This window comes from Protomyctophum parallelum, assembly GCF_964188405.1.
Source record: "Protomyctophum parallelum genome assembly, chromosome: 10".
In the NCBI taxonomy this organism is placed as follows: Eukaryota; Metazoa; Chordata; class Actinopteri; order Myctophiformes; family Myctophidae; genus Protomyctophum; species Protomyctophum parallelum.
This window is the reverse complement of record NC_139704.1, coordinates 37,032,818-37,060,290: the sequence shown is the minus strand read 5'-3', so window position 1 is coordinate 37,060,290 and position 27,473 is coordinate 37,032,818. Positions and strand designations below refer to the sequence as shown.

At 44.0% G+C, this 27,473-nt stretch overlaps 2 protein-coding genes across 5 annotated transcripts in view; one reads left to right on the top strand and one right to left on the bottom strand.

Annotated features, from left to right (window-relative positions):
• Nucleotides 1–27,473, top strand: part of mapk8a (mitogen-activated protein kinase 8a) — a 326,366-nt gene that overhangs the window by 25,864 nt on the left and 273,029 nt on the right. For 2 of the 4 annotated variants that reach the window (XM_083775314.1, XM_083775313.1), the window contains exon 12: nucleotides 1,919–5,428. In XM_083775314.1, coding sequence (XP_083631440.1) covers nucleotides 1,919–2,127 — 209 coding nt within the window. In that variant the 3' untranslated portion in view covers nucleotides 2,128–5,428. Of the gene's footprint in view, nucleotides 1–1,913; nucleotides 5,429–27,473 lie in introns of those variants that run through there. The other 2 variants (XR_014569867.1, XM_083775315.1) reach the window with 2 other exon arrangements.
• Nucleotides 9,598–27,473, bottom strand: part of arhgap22a (Rho GTPase activating protein 22a) — a 27,949-nt gene continuing 10,073 nt past the window's right edge. Inside the window, exons 3-10 of the mRNA XM_083775020.1 lie at nucleotides 26,376–26,463; nucleotides 19,435–19,563; nucleotides 17,514–17,730; nucleotides 17,114–17,246; nucleotides 16,909–16,982; nucleotides 15,144–15,265; nucleotides 13,687–14,773; nucleotides 9,598–9,896 (exon numbers count right to left, since the gene is read on the bottom strand). Coding sequence (XP_083631146.1) covers nucleotides 9,650–9,896; nucleotides 13,687–14,773; nucleotides 15,144–15,265; nucleotides 16,909–16,982; nucleotides 17,114–17,246; nucleotides 17,514–17,730; nucleotides 19,435–19,563; nucleotides 26,376–26,463 — 2,097 coding nt within the window. The 3' untranslated portion in view covers nucleotides 9,598–9,649. The remainder of the gene's footprint in view (nucleotides 9,897–13,686; nucleotides 14,774–15,143; nucleotides 15,266–16,908; nucleotides 16,983–17,113; nucleotides 17,247–17,513; nucleotides 17,731–19,434; nucleotides 19,564–26,375; nucleotides 26,464–27,473) is intronic.

The following is a 27,473-nucleotide window of genomic DNA, read 5'->3' as shown; positions in this document are numbered from 1 at the left end:
AGCCGTCTGCTTTAGGTGAGGAATAATGAACGGTGTGGTCAGGGGCCAGCCGTCTGCTTTAGGTGAGGAATAAAGAACGGTGTGGTCAGGGGCCAGCCGTCTGCTTTAGGTGAGGAATAATGAACGGTGTGGTCAGGGGCCAGCCGTCTGCTTTAGGTGAGTAATAAAGAACGGTGTGGTCAGGGGCCAGCCGTCTGCTTTAGGTGAGTAATAATGAACGGTGTGGTCAGGGGCCAGCCGTCTCCTTTAGGTGAGGAATAATGAACGGTGTGGTCAGGGGCCAGCCGTCTGCTTTAGGTGAGGAATAAAGAACGGTGTGGTCAGGGGCCAGCCGTCTGCTTTAGGTGAGGAATAATGAACGGTGTGGTCAGGGGCCAGCCGTCTGCTTTAGGTGAGTAATAAAGAACGGTGTGGTCAGGGGCCAGCCGTCTGCTTTAGGTGAGTAATAAAGAACGGTGTGGTCAGGGGCCAGCCGTCTGCTTTAGGTGAGTAATAATGAACGGTGTGGTCAGGGGCCAGCCGTCTCCTTTAGGTGAGGAATAATGAACGGTGTGATCAGGGGCCAGCCGTCTGCTTTAGGTGAGGAATAAAGAACGGTGTGGTCAGGGGCCAGCCGTCTGCTTTAGGTGAGGAATAATGAACGGTGTGATCAGGGGCCAGCCGTCTGCTTTAGGTGAGTAATAAAGAACGGTGTGGTCAGGGGCCAGCCGTCTGCTTTAGGTGAGTAATAAAGAACGGTGTGGTCAGGGGCCAGCCGTCTGCTTTAGGTGAGTAATAAAGAACGGTGTGGTCAGGGGCCAGCCGTCTCCTTTAGGTGAGTAATAAAGAACGGTGTGGTCAGGGGCCAGCCGTCTGCTTTAGGTGAGTAATAAAGAACGGTGTGGTCAGGGGCCAGCCGTCTGCTTTAGGTGAGTAATAAAGAACGGTGTGGTCAGGGGCCAGCCGTCTGCTTTAGGTGAGTAATAAAGAACGGTGTGGTCAGGGGCCAGCCGTCTGCTTTAGGTGAGTAATAAAGAACGGTGTGGTCAGGGGCCAGCCGTCTGCTTTAGGTGAGTAATAATGAACGGTGTGGTCAGGGGCCAGCCGTCTGCTTTAGGTGAGGAATAATGAACGGTGTGGTCAGGGGCCAGCCGTCTGCTTTAGGTGAGGAATAATGAACGGTGTGGTCAGGGGCCAGCCGTCTGCTTTAGGTGAGGAATAATGAACCGTGTGGTCAGGGGCCAGCCGTCTGCTTTAGGGGAAAAGTTTGAAGAAATGTAAAGATATTTTAACATGACGCTAACACCACATTCTCAATTATTCGATTTAATTAATAAAAAAACGATCGATTGAATAACTGCTATTTTCAGTTATTAGTTATTTTAAGATGAACCTGAAAAAGTAATTGAATATATTATATTAAAGAGTATTTGAATTGGTTAACTAGCTGTTCAGAAGCATCTTCCATAATGGTCTTGAATATTTCCCCAAAGTCAAATGTTAAAGCCTCAATCTGAAATTTCTTCAACTGGAAAGTATAACATGGGTTTAGAAAATAATTAACAAATCATCATGATGATTCTACATATTACGCTAATTGTTTAGGCAACACAAATCACAGATTGGGGCCTAAAAAGAAAAAAAAATCACACCTGTGTGAACTGAGTTGTGCAACTCCCCTCTCCCTCATCTCCTCTCTCTCTCATTAGAAGGCAACAGTGCAGCACTAATACTATCTCTCTCTCTGGCAAACAGCGCCCCTACTGGTACTCAGTCATACTCGTGCTCATTAATACATACATACACAGGTGAACACATGAACACATAGGTGAACACGGACATTGCTGGTTGTAGGAGTGGTTGCACCACTCAAAAAAAGCTTTTCAGTCGTGCCGTTGTATGTTGCTTTAAACCATGCGTCGTGTTTCCCGCAGCACAGGTGCAGCAGTGATCGACCGCTCGCCACCGCAGCAGGCCGCTGCCTCCTCGTCCTCATCCTCTTCCTCGGCCAACGACGTCTCGTCCATGTCCACGGAGCCCAGCGAGCCGTGCACTGACCCCGCCTCCTCCGCCATGACCGCCTCGGACACGGACAGCAACCTGGACACTCACAGCACCACCCTGGGAGCGCTGGGCTGCTGCAGATAACACCCACACCGTCATCACACACTTGCGCGCACACACACACACACACACACACACACACACACAAAAGGCCTAGTCATACTCCAGTTTTCGGTGATGAGGTGACCACCGAAAAGTGACGCATCCCCTAGAGTTGGTTTCCCGAAAAGACCCGAAACAGAAATTTGATATTCGCCCGGGACCCAAAAATAGTGAAAATAGCCGATTTCGGCTACTTTCACTACTTCTTAAATAATTGTTCTCATTTATGTAATTCTTTGATTTTTCTTTCATTTCTTTCGTGACATCACTGAAAAGATCTTTGGATTTTGTTGTTAATTCGTGAAAAGTTTAGCTTTGTTGGCAATGTTTTTTGAAAATGTTTTGAAATGATAATTAAAAAAACAAATGTAAGGAAACAAAACACTAAGAAAATGTGTTCACCTTTGTTTGGGTTGTCACTTCATCACCTAAAAGTGGGAGTATGACTAGACCTCATCACATGCTTATACTTAAGGAGATCAAACGAGCGGCCATGCTCGGTTCTGTTCTCACCCGTGCACTTTGTTTTGGAGCAGCGGCGAGTGTCACGGGGATAAGGATTTAGGCCGATGGGAATTGTCAAGTTGGTTTGCGGTAAAATCCTCAGTGGTCATTAAAAGAAAAAAGAAAAAAACGTAGCTGATTTTCAACCTAAATGCCCCTGTTCCGATGTAAGGATATCAATCATATATCAATCAGTCATGCAGAAAGCAGACGTTATTTTCAACCACATAGTGTGGCAGAAACAAAGACTATTGTCCTGTTGTATTTCTCCACGAAATATCGACTTTGTTACACGACTAGGCTACTTGCCGAATAATCTCCCGAATTACGAAAGGATAAATGAACGCTGAGGATTTTGGCTGTGTTCGTAGAACTATGCTTTTCATGTACAGTTAGTTTTTAATTCCCCCGAACCCCCCCCCCCCCCACACTGCTGTAAATGATTGTTTAAAAATGTTATTATTTTTCTTGGCAAAGAATCCGAATGTCTCGATGTGAATTTGTGACGTATGCGATAATGCGATGGAAGGCAGGTTTTTTTGATTGACGACCCATTGCTGTTTTTAAGCTACTGCTACACAGTGGATTTACGTTGCTGTTAGCATTACAACATGAATTATGTTTAATATGTTTTTTGAAATGTTAATTTAGCATTTTCTTTTTTCTTTTTTTAAATTTGTTTTTCAGACATTTTGAATGACTTGTATGAACTAATTATTCTGTTATAAGCTCCAGTTAGTCCAGAATGCAAACCCCCCCTTGTGGATTTTAGTGCAAATGAAAACATTTTTCTTTTCACTATTGTCCCCTCGTTCTTGTGGAAAGTACACATTAGTATATCAACATTATACCTTATTTATTAATGCCATGTCTAAGGATACACGATATATCGTCATCATCGGTATATAAAGATGCTAATTACTACTGGTGGAAACTGGTATTGAATTGCAATATTGGTACCGGTATCGATATTGGATCGATACAAACATGAAAAAATATGTTATGGTTATCGGCCGAAATGTCAATATTGTGCCTCCCTAGCTAGGTCACCTCTAGGTCACCTCTAGATCACCTCTAGGTCACCTCTGAATATCGTCAGTCGGGTGGAAACCTCATATGTCCAAAACTGTTACTTTTCAGCATTCAAATTAAAAAGCATCGACAAGTTAACAATGCGTCGCGTTCGAGCTTGAAGATCTGCTACTTTTGATGCTTTTGTGTGATGCTGTAATATGATCAAGTATGGCATTAATTTAAATGCCATAAAAGAAACACAAAGTTAAAATACGGAGGTTTTCTGCTCGAAAAGCAACGATATCATGTGAACAACGGGAAAGTGAACATTTGATTGTCACTCAGCTATATTCTAATCGCCTCGGTCACGTAATTTCAGTTGTATACCACAACATATTGTGTAATGATTTGATGCATTTGGTATGATTTGTGCTTATTATTTATTTATTTGGCTGTATTCTGGACGAGAAAGAAAGAAACAGTGTAAATGTTGACATAGAGAAGTTTAGTGGTGCTAGAACAAAAAAAAGAAAGTCCTTTATCGATTTGTAACTTTGAGAAGGTTACGTTCTCAAGAGTTCAATGAACACCGAGGACTTTACAGTGTAGTTAATAGGGTGTTACTTGGGGACTCGGTCTGAATAAGTCACTTTGGCCCCTTTGAGAAGGTTCTTGCAGGCCTTTTTTTTAATTTACCGTTTGTTTTAATTTAACGTGATTTTATTTAAGTGCCCTTACTCCATTCAGTGACGTTATATAAAGCCTGATTTATACTTCGTCGTACGACGGTTTCCCCCTCTGGGGTCTGTACCTGCCCCCTCCTCCCTCCCCCCCTCTACACCAAATCGCTTTCGCCCGGGAATAGCCAATCGGCTGCTTTCGGCACACGACACTTGTCCTATGACGGAGTATAACTAGAGCATAAGCCCTCTCCGATGCAGATGCTACTTGTAGTGTAGTGCATCGTTCTTAGGTCTACCTCACACACACACACACACACACAGTAAAATACACACACACGCAGCCACGCTAACATACACACAACATGCTTCTGGAGATATGTACATTACGGCACACATCATCCAAAATAACTGCGGGGGAAGAGAAAAAAAAATGATGTTTATTTTTTTCTCTCTGTATTTGTGTATTTATTTATTTATTTATTTCACGCTGGGAGGTGGCTATTGTATGTAATGTACATTTCTTTCAAAAGTACTATTTATATGCATATTTCTTTTTTGTTTTTGTTTCTTTAGATTTTTCTGTGCAATATGATTTGTAGCATAGAATGGGTAGTTGGTGATTGATGTGTACATTTGAAACCGTAGAGACGTACGTATGTATGTATGTTTTGATTTTTATTATTTTGTTTCCCCCTGAGAGAGTCAAGAAGACAGTTTGGTACCTGCCCACATGTTTACCTTTGGATGTATTTGATGGCTCAATTCCAAATCTTTCCCGGTGCCCCCTTCTCACGGCGCGGTCTCCCCTACTTCTAGCCAATCAGTGAACCCTTAGTAGGCTATACCACAGTGGTGGACAAAGTACAGTACAGTACAGTACAGTACCAGTACACCTGGTCAAGTGTTACTCGACTAACCGTAGTAAACGTATGGCAGTGCGTGCTTTTAGAAATACGAATAGCACAAATCAGAAAGTGCATTTTCTTTTGAATGTCAAAGCATTGCTGTGTTGACATTTTTAAAATCTTCCCAAAAAGAAATATCAAAAATTGTACAAGAAAAAAAAACATAAAAAAAAACAACAGATCTGCTACTTTCACTATAGTTTAAATAGGGCTTAATTGGCTAATTCAAATGAATTCGCTTTCCCTTTTCCCTAGAAATGTAGTGGAGTGAAAAGTGCAATATTTTGTCTTTGAAAATGTTTGAGTCATCATAAGTATCCAAAAAAAAAAAGAAAAAAAGTACTGTACATTAGTACATACTCAAGTTAAATATACGGTCCACCACTGTTTCCTATATAGGCTGCATCTCAACAGTCCGATGTGGCTGCCTCTCCTAATGGTCTCCTTCCTCCATTTCCTCCAAATAAAAGGTTAGGATAGTTTAAAAAAAAGCTTCACGATTAATGCATGGTAAATCTGGTTTAGTGTATTAGGTGCATTACTGAGTAAAGGAGAGCGAGCCTTTCAACACTATTTGACCGTAATTCAAACGGCGGCCATTTTGCTTTTACTTCATAGGTCTACTCGGGGAGTGGGGGGAAAACAACCCAGCCACCCGCGTGCATATCGAGCAAAGGGGGCAAAATGGCCGCCCGTGCGAATAATGGGGATGATGCTCTATTATATCATCTGTGTCGGGTGGAAACCTCATACGTCTAAAAAACTGTTACTTTTCAGGATTTAAATTAAAAAAACATAAAAAGTAGCAGATCTGCCAGCTCAAAACGCACCGCTTCACGTCTCAAAGCTTGCAGATCTGCTACTTTGGATGCTTTTGTGTGACGCCGTGGCATGATCAATCAAGTAGGGCGTTAATTTACCCCAAAAAAAGGGGGTTAAAATATGGATATAAGAGGTTTCTGCCCGACAGCGACGATAGTCTTCTGTGGATTTGGCCAAACGCTACAACAGCACTACAAAGGCTTGAATGCAGCGATTCCCAACCGGCGGGCTGTGAGGTGTCATTGCGGGGAGACCACCCCCCAAGTCATTGGAAAAACACTTTTCATTTGGATGATAGCATTATAGCATTAGTATTAAAAAAGGTATATGAAATTTAAATGTCATGGTATTTCTTTTTTTCCCATTTTGACCTGAGATCAGATTCGAAAAATGTCTTCTACATCCTGACAGTTTTCTGAAAAAGCTATGTTTCTATGTCAGTCGTTCTTCGATTTTTCAAAAATAGCAGACCTACAAGCTCGTAGCGCTATGAGCTTGTAGATCTGCTATTTTTCAATAGCTAAAGCATAACGTAATGCTAACACCAAAAGGGGTTCCCGCCCAAAATGGGTTAAGGCCTTGAAAAATGAGTTGTCATTGTGATACAGATACATAGGAACGTAGTTAGTTCTTAGTTCCATTGATCCGAGACGGATCGATTTGATCGATCAGTAAAAAATAAACACGCTCAGTGTTTTATCGGATGGGTGGTCCCCCGCAAACTCCTTCAAGATTTTCAAGTGGGCCCCTGATCCAGACAAAGGTTGGGGTTTGGGGACCGCTGCTTTTTTACCAGTCAAAATGTGGTGCTGCTTTGGTAGAGTTTGCTGGTATTAAGGCCAACCGTGCCATGTTTAGCCTCGGGATGTGAAAATTGCCTCACTAACAGAACAAATACGATATAAATAAATGTACATCAAGAACGGGCACTGTGTCTGTGAACCTTCGACTCCTGCAAATAAAAAAAGGGTTGAATTTTAATGTTACAATGTGGTTCTTTTTATTCCCAACGCAACATTGTCTTTGCAAGAACACCAGACAAAAAGTGCATTATGATGAATGATTATTACTATTTTCATTTAGGTTTTTTTTTTTACTATGGATAGTATGCAGGTAAAACTATGTCATATATTTATCATAAATAAGACCTTTTCCCAGACTGTTGTCTTCTAAGACAGTGGTTCTCAACCTGTGGGCCGTGTACCACCCGGGGGTCCCCACATTTCCCCACATTTTGGGGTGACAATGGAGTGACAATTTAAGGACTTTTAAGACGTTTTTAATACCTCGACAACAAAATTAAGAGAGAAAAGAAAAAGACCATTAAGGTCTCCACACACCGAGCGCAAATTCAAATTTCTAAGTGGTGTTTCTCCATCGGTTTTCCGAAAAACGTGGCCGGTGTAAACACCTTTACTGCGTCAAAAGTAATGATTGAGCAAATTGTCAAATAATATAAGAAAGAGGCAACGCTTGTTCACAATATTTATCTGTGGAACCGAGTCAAACCAAAATAATGTAATAACTCTTACATTATAAAGTCCTTATAAAGGCGGGGGGTGTCTCCAGTTAAAATGTGATTATTTTGGCGCGTCACGGCCTGATTATGTTGAGAACCTCTGGACTAAGACTGTGGCTCTCAACGTGGTGGGGTTCGGGGACCTCCAGGTGTTTTAGATGAATATAACGTAGTTAAAATATCAAAATGTGTAGGCCTAAATAAATACTGAATCAAGCAACTTGGAAAAAAAAACTGTCCAGGGTGCCCACGAAAGCCTGAGTAGACGTCTAGACGATGATAAATGACCCAAAACCTTTTTGAAAGTGAAATATCCCTTCCAAAACACGGAACCAAAATGGAACCTGTTCGGGGGGCGGTAACCTAGAATAGAAAGTGTACAAATGGAACAAAGTTTCCATTTTCGGTTCCATTTCACCATTCTCAAGCCCTCATTTATCAACGCGATTTACAATTTTACAAAAAAAATTAAAAAAATGGCCGTACGCCAAAATCACCGCAAAATGAAGAGACATTGGAGACTGCTGGAGGTGCAGTGTGAAGTCTCCCAACTACGCGCGAGCGGAGGTGACTTTTGTATTGACATTCCATCATATAACTCTATGCTTTCCATACGTTGTTTGGTCTTATTCTGGTTATTCATGTTGTCAAATCAGGGCATTTCGAGAATATTTAAGCTTGTGTTATTTAAATGACTGTAGGTTTCAGCCGTGACATTTATCAAAAATACCAAATATACGCTAGGATCACTTGATAAATGCCATGTTGACGTGGGCGTACGCCAAAACCCACGCTGGAATTTAAGGCAGACTATACACTCCATTGATAAATGAGGGCCTCAGAGTTGCATGAACTACATTGATGGTTTTACTGTTTAGATCGGGGTCCCAAAAATGGTATCAAATGGGGGTGGGATAATATTATCATATTATCAAAATGAAACCCAAGCGGTTGAGAATCACTGGTCTGGGTCAACAAAGTGGCCGGGTTACATGATGATATACGACGTTGCAGAACAGTTGAAGAGATTATATGGAATGAACAAGGTGTTATTGAAGGAGAGAAAGTTTTGGCACCAGCACTAGGCCCGGCCGGGGGGGGGGGGGGTACTAGGCACTAGATGGCCGTGCTACACAGAGGGGCACAACAGCAAGAAGTAGATACTGCACTGGAGGTATTTTGTCTTCTTTGGAGCATTTCGGGGGCTTCACCGACCCCCCTCTTCCAGGCATCCTGTTCCGTTCCCCCCGTGTTCTCCTCCGTTTGGTCAGATCAGTGGTTCTCAGTGAGGTCTATAGGGACCCTCGGGGTTCCTTGAGGGGGTTCCAAATGGACCCCATTACAGATCTGTAACTCTGAGAGCGCACAAACAAATGGACCCTTTACGGCAGTGGTTCCAAAAATTATTTTTTTTCCCCCGGGTCCCCCAGATTATTAGCTTACATTTGTGCAACATTGTTTTCTCACTCAGCACTGCAGTAAACAAACTTAGATACAGTGCACAGTGTATGCAGGGTGTCTGTACATTTCTAAAGTGCCAATTTAAGGACTTTTAAGACCTTTTCAATACCTCTAAATGGAAGACAATAAATAATAACAAGACCATTACTTCGTCAAAAGTAACCAACAAACTGTACGAAGACTACGAACTATACGAAATCGTCAAACATTGGTCAAATTGTCAAATATTAACTAAGAAAGAGGGGGAAATTGAGAAAATAGCAGATCTACAAGCTCACAACGCCTCACATTGCGAGGCGTTGTGAGCTTGCAGTTCAGCTATTTTCACAATATTTATCTGTGGAACCGAGTCAAACCTGAACTCCTACAATTCAAAGTGCTTGTCAGGGTATGGGGTTCCGACTCCCCAGTGTTAAGTTTAGGGTGGGGGTGTCACCGTGTCACAGCCTGCAAAGGTTGAGAACCACCACCATGCCTTACCGGTCCATTTGCTTCCGTCTTGTGCGCTCTCAGAGTAATTATGGCGGTCCTTGAGACACCTTGAGAGCCACTGGGGTCAAAATGAAGGCAGGTTTTGGGTGGAGGAGTCTCTACTTTTAGTTGTTGGTGGTGGTGGTGGTGGTGGTGGTGATCCGAGGCGTCCTGGTGGTCAGGTCCCCCAGGGTGGTGAAGAACTCCTCCATCTCCTTCTGGAGGTGGACGTTGCGGCTCTCGGCGTCCTGGTGCGCCCGCTCAGAGTTCCTGAGGCGGATCTCCAGCATGTGGAACCTCTTCCTCTCCTGGTCCAGCTGCTCTTCCAGGCGGCCCACCTGGCTCTGGTACTTGGTGCAGGACTCCTCAAACCTCCACCACGACAACACAGACAGATTGAAGGATTTAGCGAGTGAGTTAGTGACATCTTTATAGGCCATACAGCCTTCCCCTCTACTTTAACCCATTTTGGACTGAGGTCGATAAAAAAAAAAAGACTTCTAAATCCAAAACAATTTCGGAAAAAACCCATGTTTCTATGGCAGTGGTGCTCAACCTTTTTCAAGTCAAGGACCCCCAGAATTATCTCTATTGGGCCACGGACCCCCATTTCTAAATATGTAGTTCAGGGACCCCCCCAGAAGCTAATATTTTAGTTAAAAATGTTCGCTCTAAAATATATATTCAAAGATTTGCGACACATTTTCACGAATTAAAAAAAATAGCAGACCTACAAGCTCATGGCGCGTGCTATGAGCTTGTAGATCTGCTATTTTTCAATAGCTAAAGTAGAACAGAATGCTTAAAACACCAAAAGGGGTTCCCGCCCAAAATGGATTAACCCATTTAGACCTGGGAGCTTTAAAAAAAAAAAAAACGCCTACTGAAACCTAACCGAAGGTTTCTGAAAACCTTCAAATTCGTATTATTGTTTTTTAATAATAATTGTGTTGCTACTGCTACAGCAATAACTAATTAGACACACAAGGCAGCATCCAGATTGAAAGGTATAATAAGTTAAAACGTATATAGGTTACAAGAGGTCTAAATTGCAGTTGTTCTCAAATAGAGAGTATGCACATGCATAACGTGAGTGGCAAATCGAGTGGCAAAGTGAGTTTAACGCCTTTAAAGTTCCTACACCATGAATTTAAACTTTTCCCATTTTTTTTTAGTTTTTTTGGGCTCCCGTACGTGTCTTCTATCCCCACAAATAACCCAATTTGGAACAATCAGGCTTTCTCATCATATTTGTGTACAGTGGTTTCACAACAGGCCAGTTGATTTGGTGTTACTCGAGATGTAATAGGTATCTCGCTACTTTGTATAATCCCTCCCCCTCTTCAGTTCCAAATTTGGGACAGGCCTTACTATAATGAGTCAAACATGTGGGAAGGGTGTAGCTGGGATGAGGGTGTGGTGGAGAAAATAATTTGCATACACAGCGCCCCCACCACATCAGGACATTGTGGTACTGCAGCTAAAACAGCTTTAGAAGCCAGACAGAAATGACATGGACTGGTTTATATCAGAGCGGTGATTTAGGCTCAAACCATTAGAAATAAGTTTGAGGGACATTAACAATGTTAAAAATATGTTAAATATTAAAAACAGTTTTAAAATACATGTTGTAGTTCCTTTAAAGGGCCACTTCACCCTTTTTGCAGCCATATCTTATTATATTGATGACAGAAGAAAACACTTTAGTTTTTATGTGTGCAATATGTATATTTTAGTCATGGCACCATGGCATGTTCATGACCAAATTTGGTCGTATAAATGTGGTCTCACTTCCTTCCTGGACTACAAGTCACACGTCCATCCAGCCTCTCCCTCTCCATAAGGAGGGGTAGTGCACCAAAGCATTATGGTCATTGTAGGAATTCAGCAATCCAGTCAAACCCCAGTCAAACACACAGACTTCATTATTTTTCTGGCCATAGGGTGCACATTTCAAATTGTGCTACCGTTATCTACTACAAATACTATTAACATTGAGTGACTGCAGTTTCTTCCAGCGGTGAAATGTCAGATAGTAGATTTTTACCAGGTGTCATGAAGAGCTGATTTAGGCTAAAATATAATCTTCTTAAAATAAATAAATAAAGGTGTAGAGCATTATTTTAGGAAGGTGCACTGTGATCTTGAATCGGTTGAAATTGCATGTATAGGACATTTAGAGCAGACAGAAGGGCAAGGATTTGAGCATAGAAAGGACTGGTCTGGAGCAGCATACTGCGGCAGTTTGAAATACCGGGGCCAGTTCACAAGCAGCTCTGAACCCAGGCAGTTAGATCCTCCCCGGGACATCTTTTATTATCCCCTGAAGGTACAGTATGTTTCTGTTCCTCCGTAGCCTCTGTATCTACTGGAACTGTTAGTCACATAACAGTTTGAGAACTACGGTAAATGGAAGGACCACCACATTTATATAAATGAACCCATCTGAAACTATTTTGTGCCAGGGAGCCCCAGAAGAGAGAGGATTTGTGCACAAATGATACAACATTTTCGAGATTTTTCAAAAATGGAATTAATTTATATTCCTTGTAGATCTGCTATTTTTGAATTGCCAACACATAAATGGTTAAAGTGGTTCAAATTATTGATTGAGATTGCTGTATATTAACACATTTGGCTGAGGAACCCCTGGGAAACCCCCACCAAGGAACCCCTGAGGTTCCCCAGACGCCACTTTGAGAACCACTGTCTTAAAGGGATTTGGATTTTGGCATCGCACGTCTTGCAGGGTTCTCAAATAGTCTTTTCTAAATTGGCACTACTGAGAAATGTCCACTGGACGCAATGCTAATGGAAACAAATGGTAATGAATGGCTAGTTGACGCCATTAGTCACACCGAGTCACCGACATGGACGATACACTCAGCCGCCAGACATGGTTGCTGCTGATGGTCGGATAAATTCACTGCTGAGTAGACGCAGAGTTTATCTGGGGGCACAAAGGAAACGCCAGAAAATGACCACCGTGGCGGTCCCTGGCCCACACACACACACCCTCATGGCACCGCCATTTTGTTTGCCTGCGTGGCATTTCGTTGTCGTCCGAAACCGCTCGTATCCATATTTTTCATAAATTAACGCACTACAGTACAGTAGGCCTACAGTAGCAGATCCGCAAGGCGACAGTAGCAGATCCACAAAGCGACACTTTCTCGACCTTGCAGATCTGCAAAATACATACTTTTGCCATTTTGGAATTTGAACACATAAGAGACGACTTCCTAAATAGATTGACAGTGACGTCAATCAATTTAATTCAATGAAAGAGTTGATCAAATGCTATTTTCTTGTTCATCCTTGTGAAAATGTACAACCATGGGCCATGTGATAAATAAATGATGCCCCGGCAGTAGTCGTTGCCTCAGTATCCATCCTCAGGCAGGCTGCATCAGCAACATTCACTATTTAGATGCTTTCCCAGAACAATAAATACTCACCCAGGGAGGGCACTGCGCTTTTCTAAAGTAACACACATTGATATCCCTTATTACTCGGCCTCCGTTGAATGCTTGTTATTTTTGAATAATGACCAGCTGAACTCAATAACGGACCGCTATCTAATGAAAGGGCTCAGAGCACCTGCTCATATCGAAGGGCTCTGCTTGATTTCGTGCCGTATCCAACATGGTAAACAGCGAAATATACACGATGCGCAGTAACCGAATATTGATTCTAGTTTACACTTCCTGTAGCACTGACTGGACGCACCTGACATAAATTAATGGAGCTTTCATTTACCGTAAAAAATGAACTCCATCCTTTTGTTGTTGTTACTTCTGGGTCAATTTATTCATTTCTTTATATAACGTAGCCGTGTATTGACCCATTAAAACAGGGAAAAAGCATCTGTGTCAATGTTAGTTCTTTGCGTTGACTATTCAAAACGTGCAGATATACAAGCTTGGATAACCTTGAAAGTGTGAGAAGTACTGATTTAGAAAGCATTTGTAGAATCAGCCTCGGGTCTTTATATAATGGGATGAGCGGGATAATCAATGAAGGGAGAAAGTCATTATTGAGAAATAAACCCCTTTAGGGTGATGAAGACTGCTGCCCATTGATTATCCCTCGCTTATCTAATCTCAAGTGCAGACACTACAGCTTGGTATAAACGGTGCTGCTATGACGAGGCTGCTCTTACTTGCGAATGCAGGTCTCGTAGCTTATCCTCTGCTTCTTCATCTCCTGCTTCAGCTCAAACGCCAGGTCGCTGGCGTGGTCGTTGGTCCCCGACGATGACACTTGACCCGTGTCATTGTCGCTCGGAGTGTCGGCCTCGGTGCCAGTGGCGACGCAGCCGCCAGAGCTCTTCTCCTGGGCGTCTGCGCCGTCCCTCGCGGCGTCCGAGACGTCGGCTGGTCTCTCGTCCTCCTCCCCTCCCGACCCCCGGTCCCCCTTGTCCTCCGCCGCCGGATCGGCCAGCGATATCTCGAAGGTGCTCCAGAGGCCGGACGTGTCGGAGGGCAAGCTCAGACTGGAGGGAGCGCCGGCGACGTTGTCGTAGGCGGACAGCCTGTGCGACTGGAGGAGGGCCCGGTGGGAGAGCGGGGGCGAGTCTTTGTTCTGGGGGGAGTCTCGGAGCGACAGGGCGTGGTGGTGCACGCCCGTCTCCTTCAGGGACAGCGTGGAGTCCTTGAGTCTCTCCCCGGACGAGTTGGTGCGCCGGTGAGCGCGCAGGGACGACAGGCCGTTCATCAGCCAGTTCCCCCCGTGTCCGCTCGCCGATGACACGTCCCCCGCCGAGCCTCCCATCCTCCCCACCTTGGCCGCGCCCCCGCCGGGACCCCCCTTCAAAGAGCACCGCCACGAGGGCAGCGCCTTGGACTGCTTGCTGGGGCTGAGGAGGGCCGTGCCGCAGCCGCCGCTCCCGGCTTTCACATCGCCTTTCCCGTCCGCCGCCTTCGCCTTATTGGGCTTTCCGTCCGTCTGACTCTCGTCTTCCTTCTCCGGGACTCTGGCGGCGGTCGGTTCCGAGTGGTTGGCGTCCGGACAAGGATCGGACGACTGCGGGGTCTCTTTCCGGGGTTCAGCGGGGGGACAGGCAGGGGCTGCTGGGCTAGAGGTCTCAGGGTCCGTGTCGTCCTGAGCGACCCACTCCACTTTGCCCCGGTCTGCCACCAGGCTCTGGTGGTTCTGGGTCTTGACCTCCGGTTGGGGTTCTTCTCTGTGGTAGAGGCGGGAGTGTTCGCTGATGAGCACCGTCATCAGGTGCTGCACGTGGGAGCTTCCTGCATGGCCACCAGGCAAAGAAAACAACAAGACATGCACACAGATAAGTGTAAATGCATACGTTTGGTCGTCTTGCTCAAGGACACTTCGACACTAACTTTGGGGGAGCCCGGGCTCGAACTGGGAACCTCACTATTTTCCCATCCGGCAACTCTACCGGCCACTCTAACCCTGAGCCACTGCCGCAAAGGGTAACAGAATAAGTACACTTATTCCTGAACGTTTGCCTGCCCTATACTGACAGAAACAAACGTGCTGCAATTTTAGCTGAATGTTTGCCTATAGATTCTGACATGCGCAGAATATAGAATCTAGCGTTCATGTGGGATTTATCTCTTGACTCATTGTGAAATATAATTGTGTGCCAACCCTCCATCATGGTGACTGGATCCTCCACTCTGGGACGCAGGATGTTGGGTCCAAACACAGTGGCCAGGTTCTGAACACTCATCTTGTTCTCGTCGGAGTGGCTCTGAACCTTGTCCAGAAACCTGCGCAAAAAAAGCAAATGTCAAAGCAAACGCTGCGTGACCGCAAGAGAAACCCCACGTCCTCCTCCCAGTGGTGGCCTTCGTTGCCAAGTCAGTCTACATCTGAGGAATTAAATACCGATCCCCCAGACTCTGAAAAATGGGACCCAGTGCCTCCCTGCTTGTCACTCAGCATCAAGGGTTGGATCGGGGGTAAGTCCTTGCGACATATACTAGTGTCATGTCCAGGGGGGGTACTTGTACATCAAGCTGCCTCACACTACAGAAACAGATAGGCTCCTGTCCTATGGGCCTCATGGCTCAGCAAGGCTTACTTACTTCTGTGGCACTTGTGAGCTTGGAGATCTAATATTTGAGCTGCTACTTGAGTTACTTAGCACCAATTGTGTTAACTAATTGTTGCTGTCTGGCAGGAAACTCCAATTCTCCTTTTTAATTATTTATCTATTAATTTGAACTATAGTTCATTGTGCAAGAATGTCACTCAAAAATAGCAAGAAAAAATAAACGGTCTAAGTTAAGAGCTTGTAGATCGGCTATTTCTGCTACTGTATATTGCTTAAGCTTGAAAATGAAAGTTTGTGTCTGTGGGATCTTTTAAATATTGAACCAATGAAAAGTAAGAGCTTGTGACTATGAAATAACTACTTTGGATCCAAAACAGTTTCCTGAAAAATTACGGTTTTGGACATCGTTCAAAGGGTTCAACCCTCAAAACCTCCAAAACTGTTACTTTTCAGGATTCAAATTGAAAAATTGAAAAGTTTTTGATGCTTTAGCATGGTCAAGTTTTGAAGGTTACAAAAATAAATTACGCCGATGCTATTATGAATCTGTCTCTCATGAGTCATCTCATCCTGCTGCCATTGTGCGAGCTGCCTGAGTGGACTCAGCTGTCTTGTGATGTCTTCAGAATCCGAACGACGCCGATGTCTGATATTAATAGCATGGTCGATGCCGAGGAGACGCACGCACGCTATCGACTCCTACGCAGTCAATCAGTGACGTGTCAACATCCTCTGATGACAGCGTGACGGGCCAAACAGGGACCGCTTTCTGTCCTACTTGATCATACCACAGCGCAGCAGATCTTGGGCGACGCGCTTCCTGCTGGTGGATCTGCTACTTTTTTGCTATTTGAAAACCTGAAAAGTAAAAGGTTTTTGACACATGGTTTCTACCCGACAGAGACGATTTGAATTTGCCAGTGGACCCCCATTTGAAAAGATTTTTGTGCCAGGGAAGGAAAGGGAGGGGACCACCATACAAGTAGATTTGTCAAGACCCAAACAAATCTAATATAGGTCTCACGTATTTAAACAATCCCTAATTTTTCTGGGAAGTGGGGACCCAGTGGGACCCCTGGGGGTCCTTGCACCCCACTTTGAGAACCAGTGCTGTCATGTCATGTACTTTTTTTTTGTGTAACACCCAGGAATCAAACCAAGGTCTCCCGCGTGGAAAGCCAACATCTTAACCACTAATCCAAAGGCAAATGCATATGTCTCAGGGGAGATATTAGACTTTTAAGGCCATCTGGCTGAGGCTGTGAGCCACTCTGCTGCATTTGCACACAACTCATTTGATAGTGTTTTTTGCAATGTGTCGATATACAGTATATACTGTGTATATTCCCTACTTACTTGCATGTGTATTTCAGAAGGTTGTAGTTGACCCGAGGAAGGGCCTCCACTTGTTTACCGAGCTCTACGATACCCTTCAAAAAACAACGACGAGAAAAAAGAGACGGAAATTTGCATTTAGGTGGGAAGACAGTAATGTTAGGGCAGAGTGAATTGATAGGCAGCTGGAGTAGTTATAGGGAATTATGCATAGAGACACGGTTACCATTTCCTTGTCCTTGAGGAGCAGCTGAGCACAGGAGAGGAACTGTGTGTATTTGGAGAAAGGGATTACGGGTTCGGGCAACTCCCGTATGTACAGCTTCAGCAGCGACGCCACCGTGTGGACATCTGTGGTACTGTACGAGAAGGTGAAGGCCAACATCACAACATATACACAAGACGTGTTTAATTAAAAAGGTAGGAAAAGGATTTGTTTTGAACTAAAAGGTTAAATCACTATACTCGGAAAGTAATTATTGATATAGTGTTTGTTCAGTAACAGGGGTCTCCCTGAATAGAACATTTATTTCCAGCCAAACAGGAGAGAGTATACCCATTTGTACACTCTTTACAGTGTTTACAGACCGTATGGGGTCAAATGAACCCTCGGGACCCGTCCGTACCTGTCGAACACGGGCTTCTCGCCGCGGTCGAACGCGTCCTGCAGCTCTCGCACGTGATTGGTCTGCCCGGGGGCCCTGAAGAGCCCCTCCTCCTGCAGGCCCTGCTCCAGTATGAAGAGCACACACTGCTCCACCAGCACGGGCACCGGCCTCTGGGGGGCGCCACACTGGCCTCCCTCGCACGCCATCGTCTCCTCCAGGTGCTGCCCGAAGATACCTGCACGCACACACGCACGCACACACGCACGCGCACGCACACGCAGGCATGCACGCATACTATATAAGTATACTTGAGCAAAAGGAAACCTATTTACTTCCCACCCTGGGGGAGGTACTTCTCTATCAGGATATATTATATATTCATGCTACAAGACAAAGAATCCTGGGTGTTTTGTGCCGATAAACACTTAATGCCCCACTTTTTCGTAACACCCAGTTATTTTAATAGTCAGAAAATGACTAAAACATGAGTCCCTCTGACTGTTCCAAGCCAAACAGTCTATTCATAGACACGGGACAAGTCATTAGTCAATATATGGTTCACTAGCGCCTTCTGGTGTAACGTACCTTAGGGTTATTTTTATCACCATGTCATATCGTCTCTGTCGGGTGGAAACCTCATATCTCCAAAAGTGTTACTTTTCACCATTCAAATTCAAAAGCATCGAATCTTCTGATGGTTTATTAGTGCGACGCTAGGCTGTAGTATGATCATTTGCGGAAAGAACTAACAAAAAAACCCACAAAACACTAGAATATGGAGATAAGGTTTCTGCCTGACACTATTTTTGGATTTACATTTGGAACTCAAACAAAGGGTGAGTGTAAAAATATTGGAAATGGTCCATTCGTTTCCTGTCTGGAGGGAGGGGCAAGGTGTTTTTTGTTTTGTTTGCCATAGACTTATATCCATCTGAAAACACTATATATATATATATTTTACAGGAAATGAAGGAAATCACTGCCACATCAAAGTTGGTATTGTGACTTCATATATTGTCAATTACTTGCATGAGAGGAGGTGGAGTTACCTGGTTTAGTCGACAATTTGAGGATCCAATGGAGTTAGCTGGTTTTGTCAGAAGCACTTAATACTTTTCATTGGTTCCATTTTTTTTAACCAACACAGAGATGTAAAGGGTGTTCAATAGCATTGAACAAAATGAGTTAGCTGGTTTGTCTCGTGCAGCGACGATATAGGTGATCTTTCCACCCAGCCCTTGTTTTTTTGTCCTTAATGATCTAAAAAAGGGCTCAGGTAAAAACAAAATACTCCCTTAAAGGAGAATTACAGACCAGCACTTTATTTTCTTTTTACCGTAATCTTATATCCAACAAACAGTGGTAAGAGGCAAAGAAACAACAACATTCAGAGCAGACCGCACGCACCTCAGAGTATGAGGCCTTGTTACAGAAGATGCCGCTTAAAAATGTGTATGTGTATGTGTGTGCCGGAAGGCTTGCCTGTGCTAGTGCATACTGTGCTGTATATTGCTTTGTTTATACTTTGTCATATGACAGTGGTCAGCACTGCAGTTTGGGAAAACAGCAGATCAACAGAGCTTGTACAGTAGATCTGGTCCAAAGCATTTGTCGTATCTTCGGAGAAAACAAGCTGTTGTGATTTTGCAGATCTGCGATTTTCATAGAACGTTCAGTCCAGAGTAGAGAAGCTATAGGCTGCTGAGCTAGGGCATCATGGTTCTAAAAGTGGGGTCCTTGGAGAGGTTCCAGGGGAACCCCGAGCAAAATGTCTTAATTCAACATCATTTTAACCACCACCATATTTGATATGTCGTCTATTGAAAAATATAAACGTTTATGTTTCGTAACATGAATCTACTCTAAATAGCAGCTATACAAGCTCGCAGCTTGCATCTTGAAAGTGTTTGAATAATATATATTTTAACCCCAGTCGTACCTCCCCCCAGCGGGGCCCATATGGCTCTGCGTATGGTCCTGACCCAGTCCTCCATGTCGCTCTGGGAGGTGGCCATCAGCAGGAAGGTCTCGTGGCTCACCCCGGTGCGGTCCTTCTCCCCACCTCCACCTCCACCTATGGGACAACACAGCCAACCAGATTATCAACATAACCATCACCATGAAACCACACTTATACATGAAGGGATCGATACGATAATGCCAAATTAGACACAACGCGTTATGTTGTAGAGTGGCTACCAGAAAAGTCACCGGTTTGCCAATATTGCTTGGATTGCCCCGTCTATGTATCGAAGACAAAGGGCCCTATCTTGTGTCAGCGAGGCACTAAATCCGTAATTTGGGGATTTAGAGGCGTTCCCCCATAAAAATTGCTATCTTGTACCCTAGCCTAAGTCCCCGAACACCTCCGCTAGCCATTACATTATGTATGGGTATGATTTGTGGAGAATTAAAACAGAACGAGACCTCTGAGATGTGAATATTCTGCAACATTGTGTGTCGAGGCAGCTCCATCCCAGGAGCACCTTTTTCTATCAAACGGAATTCACATTGCGGGATGTTTGAGGAGGCGCTTTCCGCTGCCCGAAACTTGTGTGGGCAAGATAGCAAATTTCAAGGAAAGCGCATCAACGCACCCACGGACACACCCTCCAAACGCAAATATAGGAGTTGGCGCTGAATGCAAAGAAAAAGTCAATCTCCCTCCATTAAGCCTACTCCCTTTTTCTTGTGGTTCTACATTTTCACGTCAATGTTTTCAATGTCTTTGGCCACAGACCCCTATCAGACAAAATGTTGTGAAAGGGCATAAGAGAAGGTTTGTGATGTTATTATTATTATATTTAAAATAGGCTAATTCTTTCTTTGCAAATTTAGGTGGGAATGCCCTGAACCTTCAGCCCATTTTGGGCGGGAACCCCTTTTGATGTTAGCATCATGTTATGCTTTAGCTATTGAAAAATAGCAGATCTACAAGCTCATAGCGCATATTTTTGAAAAATCGAAGAACGACTGACGTAGAAGACATTTTTAGAATCTGATCTCAGGTCAGAATGGGTTAAATAACCGTATTAGCTCAGGCAGCGCTCTGCGATACAGGGAGACTCCGCCAGTACTTCCTGTGATGGCTTGTCGCTGCACTGTGACATTTCAGTCAGGCATTGATTACACATAATGACATGCGTTCACTTTATGGACACTCCGTTAACCTTTCTCTTTTGAGCGTGCAAGCAGCACATCATCCACGTCGGGGGCAGAAACCTCTTATCTCCATACTTTCCGTAAATCAACGCCCTATACTTGATCATACACTACAGCTCAGTTTTGAGATTGTAGAACCTCTACAGTATAATGAATCCTGAAAAGTAACCGTTTGGGACATGTGAGATTTCCACCCGAGAAGAGACGATATACTGTATTCGTTTCAGATGGAGGGGAAAGCGTTCAAAGCTGCCATTTTCCGATCAGAATCTTTGAGAGAGATTGAAATGAAACGGCTTGGTATCGGCCCATATCCATTATCCGCAATCCCTCCGAAATATCGGTATCAATGTCGGCCTCGACAAATCCACGTTGAATAACCTGGATATAAAGTGGGAACAGAAGCAATTCAAAGAAATCAGCTGCTCTACATAGATTTGGATATGATGACAGCACATTCCCCACATAATGGGTTATACAGTAAAATCCTCGATGCTAAAGCAGCAATATGTAACTTTTATAGATGATTTTTTTTGTTTAGTAGTGTTAGTGTATGTTAATACAATATAACTTTATTTTGTATTTTGTCTCTCCGCACTTCTATTGAGACATTTAGATTGAGTCAAAGGTCATGTCTCACCTAGACACATGATCCGACACGAATTCTGACCCGATGGTCAAGGTTCAATTTATCCCCTGAGCAAGCAGGCAGGCTCTATTAGCTCAACTGTAAAAATGTCAGCACATGTGCAGGAAACCAGGTCCAAATCCGTAGTAGAACAGGAAAGTTGCGTAGTGCTGCTTTAATATATTATGCATTTTGTCGATGTCGGGAGGAAACCACCTAAACTCCATTTTTGATAAAGATACCGAAAAGTATAAAAAAGTACTAAAAAGCCCTTCAGACAAAACCTCTTAACTCCATTGGACCCTCAAACTTTCTGCTAAAGCAGCTAACTCCACCTCCTCTCATGCAAGTAATTGAAAATATAAAGTCACAATACCAACTTTGATGAGGCAGTATTGCATCGTTTTAAAACATATAAGGTTTTCTTCATTTCCTGGAGAAAAAAAAATGTTGGAGTTAGGTGGTTTCTTCCCAACAGCAGAGATTTGTAACTCTGAGAGTGAACAGATGTCTCATGTATTCACTTTCAGAATGTAAACGTCTCACATATTCACTTTCAGAATGCACAGCACACATCGAAGGAACCCGCATTTACAGTTATTACACAGCAGCAGCAGCAGCAGCAGTGTGCTGTGGTGCATTGTGGGTTATTGTGGGTGTGTGAAATGACCCAGAAAGAGTGTGTCTGTCCCTGTGGACCAACCGTCTGACTGACTGCACCAAACCTCTCATTCACTGTGCGGAGCGTGTGTGCTCTCTATGTCAACCGTGTTTTACTAAGATGAAAAGACAACAGAATGGACGATGAAAAACACAGCATACGTTAAGAAAATAAAACAAAATAACCTATTAACCCTGAGGCAGATTCTACAAATGTGTTCTAAATCAGTATAGTTTGTGCCGTATATTTGTGCCAAGGACCCCTGAATTGATACGTGTATTTGGCCGCGGACCCCATGTGAAAATGTTTTGTGCCAGCAAGGGACTCCCAGAAGAGAAGAATTGTGTTAAAAAGAAGTCTAAACTATTAAAAGAAAATCAAAAATGTTCAAAAACAGGCTAACAGCAGATGTACAAGCTTGCAGCGCGGCACGAAGTGAGCTTGTATATCTGTTATTTTTGAGAACCACCGTGTTGTTCAAAATAAGTTTTTCTGAAAAACCTATGTTGACCAATTCTATATATTCTAATAGATAAAATCTACAATGACACAATGCTTTCCCGCTTTTAATGGGTTTAGAAAAAAAACAGATGGAGGATAAATTTTCAAAGCAATGAAGAGAGAAAATTAAACTGCAAAAGCACAACCAATGAAATCCAACATAGATTAAAATAATACAATAAAATAAACATGGCAAAATATCCCTGGTACCCCTTCTCTCCCTCCCCTTGCTTCTCCATGCATATTGTATGACAATATAGGGTTGCAATGGAAAACAAAAGAGACACTTTGTGAGCATAATAATGGACATTTGACCACGCTGTCCTTTCTCCAACCATCACCATTTTTCTATCTCGACTATTTTTTTGTCACGCTATCGCTCTCTCTCTCTCTCTCTCTCTCTCTCTCTCTCCCACCCTCCCCCATCCAAGGTGATACTGGACAACGCTTCACACCTCTATGGAGACACTTTCACACCCACACACACTTTCACACTCTCACATCACAACTGTGCACACACACACAAGCGTACTCACACACAGACACACAAGTGTGCGCACACAGACACAAGTGCACGCACACAGACACAAGTGTGCACACACTGACACACACACAAAAGCGCGCACACACAGACACACAACACACAAAAGCACGCACACACAGACACACAACACACACACAAAAGCGCGCACACACAGACAAACACACGAGCGCGCACACACAGACACAGACACAGACACAGACACACACACACACACACACACACACACACACACACACACACACACACACACACACACACACACACACACACACACACACACACACACACACACACACACACACACACAGTTACGCGGCTCAAACAGCTTCCCCAGGGTTAGGATGGTGTTATTTCTTTTACAGGTACAGTATTATGTACTGTAGTAGAACCTGCTGACAGTGCAACTGAACGGGGCTCTGCTTTCCCAGCATGCATCATTTCTCCACAAAGTTCCTAATAGTGATCATCTCCTTCTCCGCTGTAGCTGTTAACTGTATTGACATTTATGTGGTTCATAACATAACAGCTGACTCTCTCTCTCTCTCTATATGTGTGTTGTGTGTGCACGTGTGTGTGTGTGTGTGTGTGTGTGTGTGTGAGTGTGAGTGTGAGTGAGTGAGTGAGTGAGAGAGAGTGTGCATGAGTGTAATTGTTGAAAGATAGTAAAGAAGCACTTTGTCTCTTATTCGGAATGTGCGCGCGCGCGTGTGTGCACGTGTGTGTGTGTACATATATTACTATATTTGCGAGGGCCAAAATGTCCTGCTGCTCCTCACAAGGGAATTGGTTATTTTGTGGGTTTAAAAAAAAAAGAATCTTCAGAATTAAGCTTAATCCAATTACAAGGAGATTCAGGTTTAGGGTCAGATTTATGTCTGATTCCGACTTAGTTTACTTAGTGTGTGTGTGTGTGTGTGTGTGTGTGTGTGTGTGTGTGTGTGTGTGTGTGTGTGTGTGTGTTTCTGCGTGTGTGTGTGTGTGTGCGTGTGCAGTGTGTCAGTGAGGCTCAACAGAAACCTTTGCTTTAGTGATTTATTACCACGGAGGTTCTTCAAAGCAAAGACTAGCAGCAGGGGAGGGGGGAGGCAGCGTGCTGACTTTGTCCCACACCGAGTCGTTATGAATATGTCCACACCAGGGTTGTCACCAAGCATCCTGTGGAAAACTGATCGTTTTCCTTATGCTATTAACCCAGGGGGGCAGTCAGACAGATATTTTGTGAAGCCTGAAACTCCTGAAAGTTCATATAATGGCCTGTTGTGGCGCTGTCACTGGACCCAAAAAAACCCATAGCCCCATAGAAGTCCATGTATTTGGGCCCAACTTCACCTAGACTGTATTACCAGCCAATGGCCAGCTGGGCCCAAACGGATCTAGAAAGATGGCGACTTACAGTGCAGGAATAACAGGCTTCATTTTACGTCCATGTTAGACCCGGGGAACGCTTTGTCCATATTTTTTACAGTCTATGTATTAACCGCATTGTTACGATTTTTCAAAAATAGCATGACCTACAAGCTTGTAGTGCGCCACCGAGTGGCGTGCTATGAGCTTGTAGATCTGCTATTTTTCAATAGCTAAAGTATAACATAATGCTTAGTTAAAACACCAAAAGGGGTTCCCGCCCAGAATGGGTTAAGACCTGAAGCAAGATACTATACACATGCCTTTAGTTCTGAATCAGTAGTTCACACACAAATAACAGAACAGCACAAGCTTTTGGAATAGCCAACGCGAAAACATAAAATGACAGATGATTTCCTGGTTTTAATAATGGGTTATTTGGAAATTAAAATAAATAAATAAATAATATATATATATATATAATATATATATATAAATATAATGTTTAAAATATTTTGAATATATCTTTTTTACATCAATCTTCTCTTCTGGGAGTCACTGGCACAAGACATTTTCAGGCGGGGACGGACGGACCGACATGAAAAGGTTTGAGAACCACTTGTTCTATTACCGCTCAAGATGGAGTGAGAGAGAACATAAAAACGCAGAGTGATGCAGCATCGCTGCGGTTTATTCTGCACAATGTCTCTCTCTCTCCCCCCACCTCGTCAATAATTTAAAAGCTCAGAAAGACTTACGCCCACCATTAACGGAGTCCTCAGCAGCCCTAAGGAAGGCCTCCCAGGGTTTTTAGTGAGATTGCAACAACAGCCTTGTTGGCCCATGCTGTAGCTCTTTCTGGCAGGCAGGCAGGCAGCACCACCAGCGGGTTCAAGATGCACACGCAGCCAGGTGACATGGAGGAGGGCTCTGAAACTGTGCCACTGGTGTTTTAGTGTTTTAGTACTCGAGTCCTTGACTCGTCTCGAGTCCACATTTTAATTTACTCGCCCTTAATTTGACTTAATTACTACTCGCTCTTAATTTGACTTGGACTTGACTCTGTCTCGGACCCCACCGAGTCCACTTGAGTCACTACATTGCAATGACTATACCCATATTTTGAGGAGCCCATTCACATTAACATTGTAAGAGAGCTGTCTGGCGCTTATAGACAACTATATTGTTAAGTATTGGAGTGTAGCTGACGTGCATGCCTGCTCTCGCTGTGTTTTCTCCACCTAAGTGGTTTTCTTTGGTTAAATAGCTCTATATTCTGATTGTACTCATTGGTTTGCTATAGAGCTATAGTGTTTAATGTTCAGTGACAGGAGTCTCCATGTCTCTCCGGCTCTTTACTAAACAGAAAATGCACTTTCAGGGCGGGATACCAATTGTATCAGTCAGGATAGAGCTCTCAGTCAGGATACAGATTAAAGAAGTGAAATTGGAAGTGATGACACAATGAAACGAGCAGACACATTTGGAACTGCATGGAACACTATAATGATGATCTGATAAATGGGTACTCTCTCCTACTTGGCTGAAAGTACATACACGTTTCACCCACCTGAAAACGTCTTCTCTGCTTTGTTTTAGAGAGAAATATCTACCGTAGAAGCCCATCTCGGTCTGATTATTTGTTTACCTCAAATGGCTTGCTATCGTTTCCTTTGTTTGCTTTTAGGACGACTCCCGGGGAGTTCGGGTGGCTCCTATAAAAGATGGTTCACGCATGCATCTACTGTACTGTACTGTACTGTACAGCACGCCGTCCTGACCATAACCAGGCCTATAGTGCCGACCCCACGCATGTCAACAGCAGGATGAATCGAGCCATTGTTGGACGTCTGGGACACATGCTGTAAAGGACAGCCTGGGACACACAGCTGTTACACCTCATGTTGTGAAGCGTGGGCCTGTGTGACAGCCTGGGACACACAGCTGCCTTCTGCAGGCCCAGTCTTCCCTTTCATCTCACTGTATGTTTGACAGAACATACATGTCTGTCCCGCACGCACACACGCACACTGAACATACCTGGAACGATCTCAAAAAGATGGCGGCCATGTTCCTCCTGGTTGGCTGGCAGCTCGTTGACCTGACTGCCTTGGAGAGGGATACAGCCCTGGTGGGTGGGTGGGTGGGGGGGGGGGGGAAGAGAGAGAGAGAGAGAGAGAGAGAGAGAGAGAGAGAGAGAGAGAGAGAGAGAGAGAGAGAGAGCAAAATAATATAGCATCAACATCAATAATACCCACATTAAACCATATACACACGTCGGATATTTGAAAAAAATATCTTGAGTAAAGATTATTTTATAGAAATGTCAAGATTCTTTTTTTTTTTTTTTTTTTTTTTTTGCGGCTTACGCCTTTTATTGATTTTTGAAGGGACAGACAGTAGGCTGACAGGAAACGGGAGAGAGATGGGGGGATGACATGCAGTAAAGGCCGTGTCGGGTCCGGGAGTCGAACCCGCGGCACACTGCGACTGGATTACCAGTCCGGTGCCCAGACCGTTACGCTACGGCCTGGGCCGAAATGTCAAGATTCTTGACATTTCTAAAATCTGGAATATATAACACAAGTCGTGTATGGGCTATGGCACAATATATTTTCAGATGGGGGTCTGCAGCCAACACACTCATTTGGGGGAGGGGGGGGGTGTCCTTGACATGAAGTTTGAGAACCATAGACCATATAGACGACAGACAGACAGACAGACAGACAGACAGACAGACATGGCACCGAGGTACATAGTATTCGACAGCCAAGCGACATTCGGTCGGGACATCCAAATCAACTTCTCGGGGTACGGGACGTGTACTGCATGATAAACATTATCAGCTCTCTCTCTGTCTCTCTCTTGGCATCGCTCCAAAGTACAGGAAGGTATAATGATGATGGAGAGAGGGATGAGTCAGGCAAACATTCCTCCATCTCTTCATCATCCCTCGCTCCAGTACGGTACAGTATTATGCCTCCTCCCATCGTCTACTTGCATTACTGATCCGTCCCACATAAGACAGGGGTGGAAGGTCGTCCTGCTAAGTGCTCTGACTGACTGAAAACACAGTGAGGGAAGCTAGTTACTACAGTGAAAACACAGGGAGGGCAGCTAGTTACTACAGTGAAAACA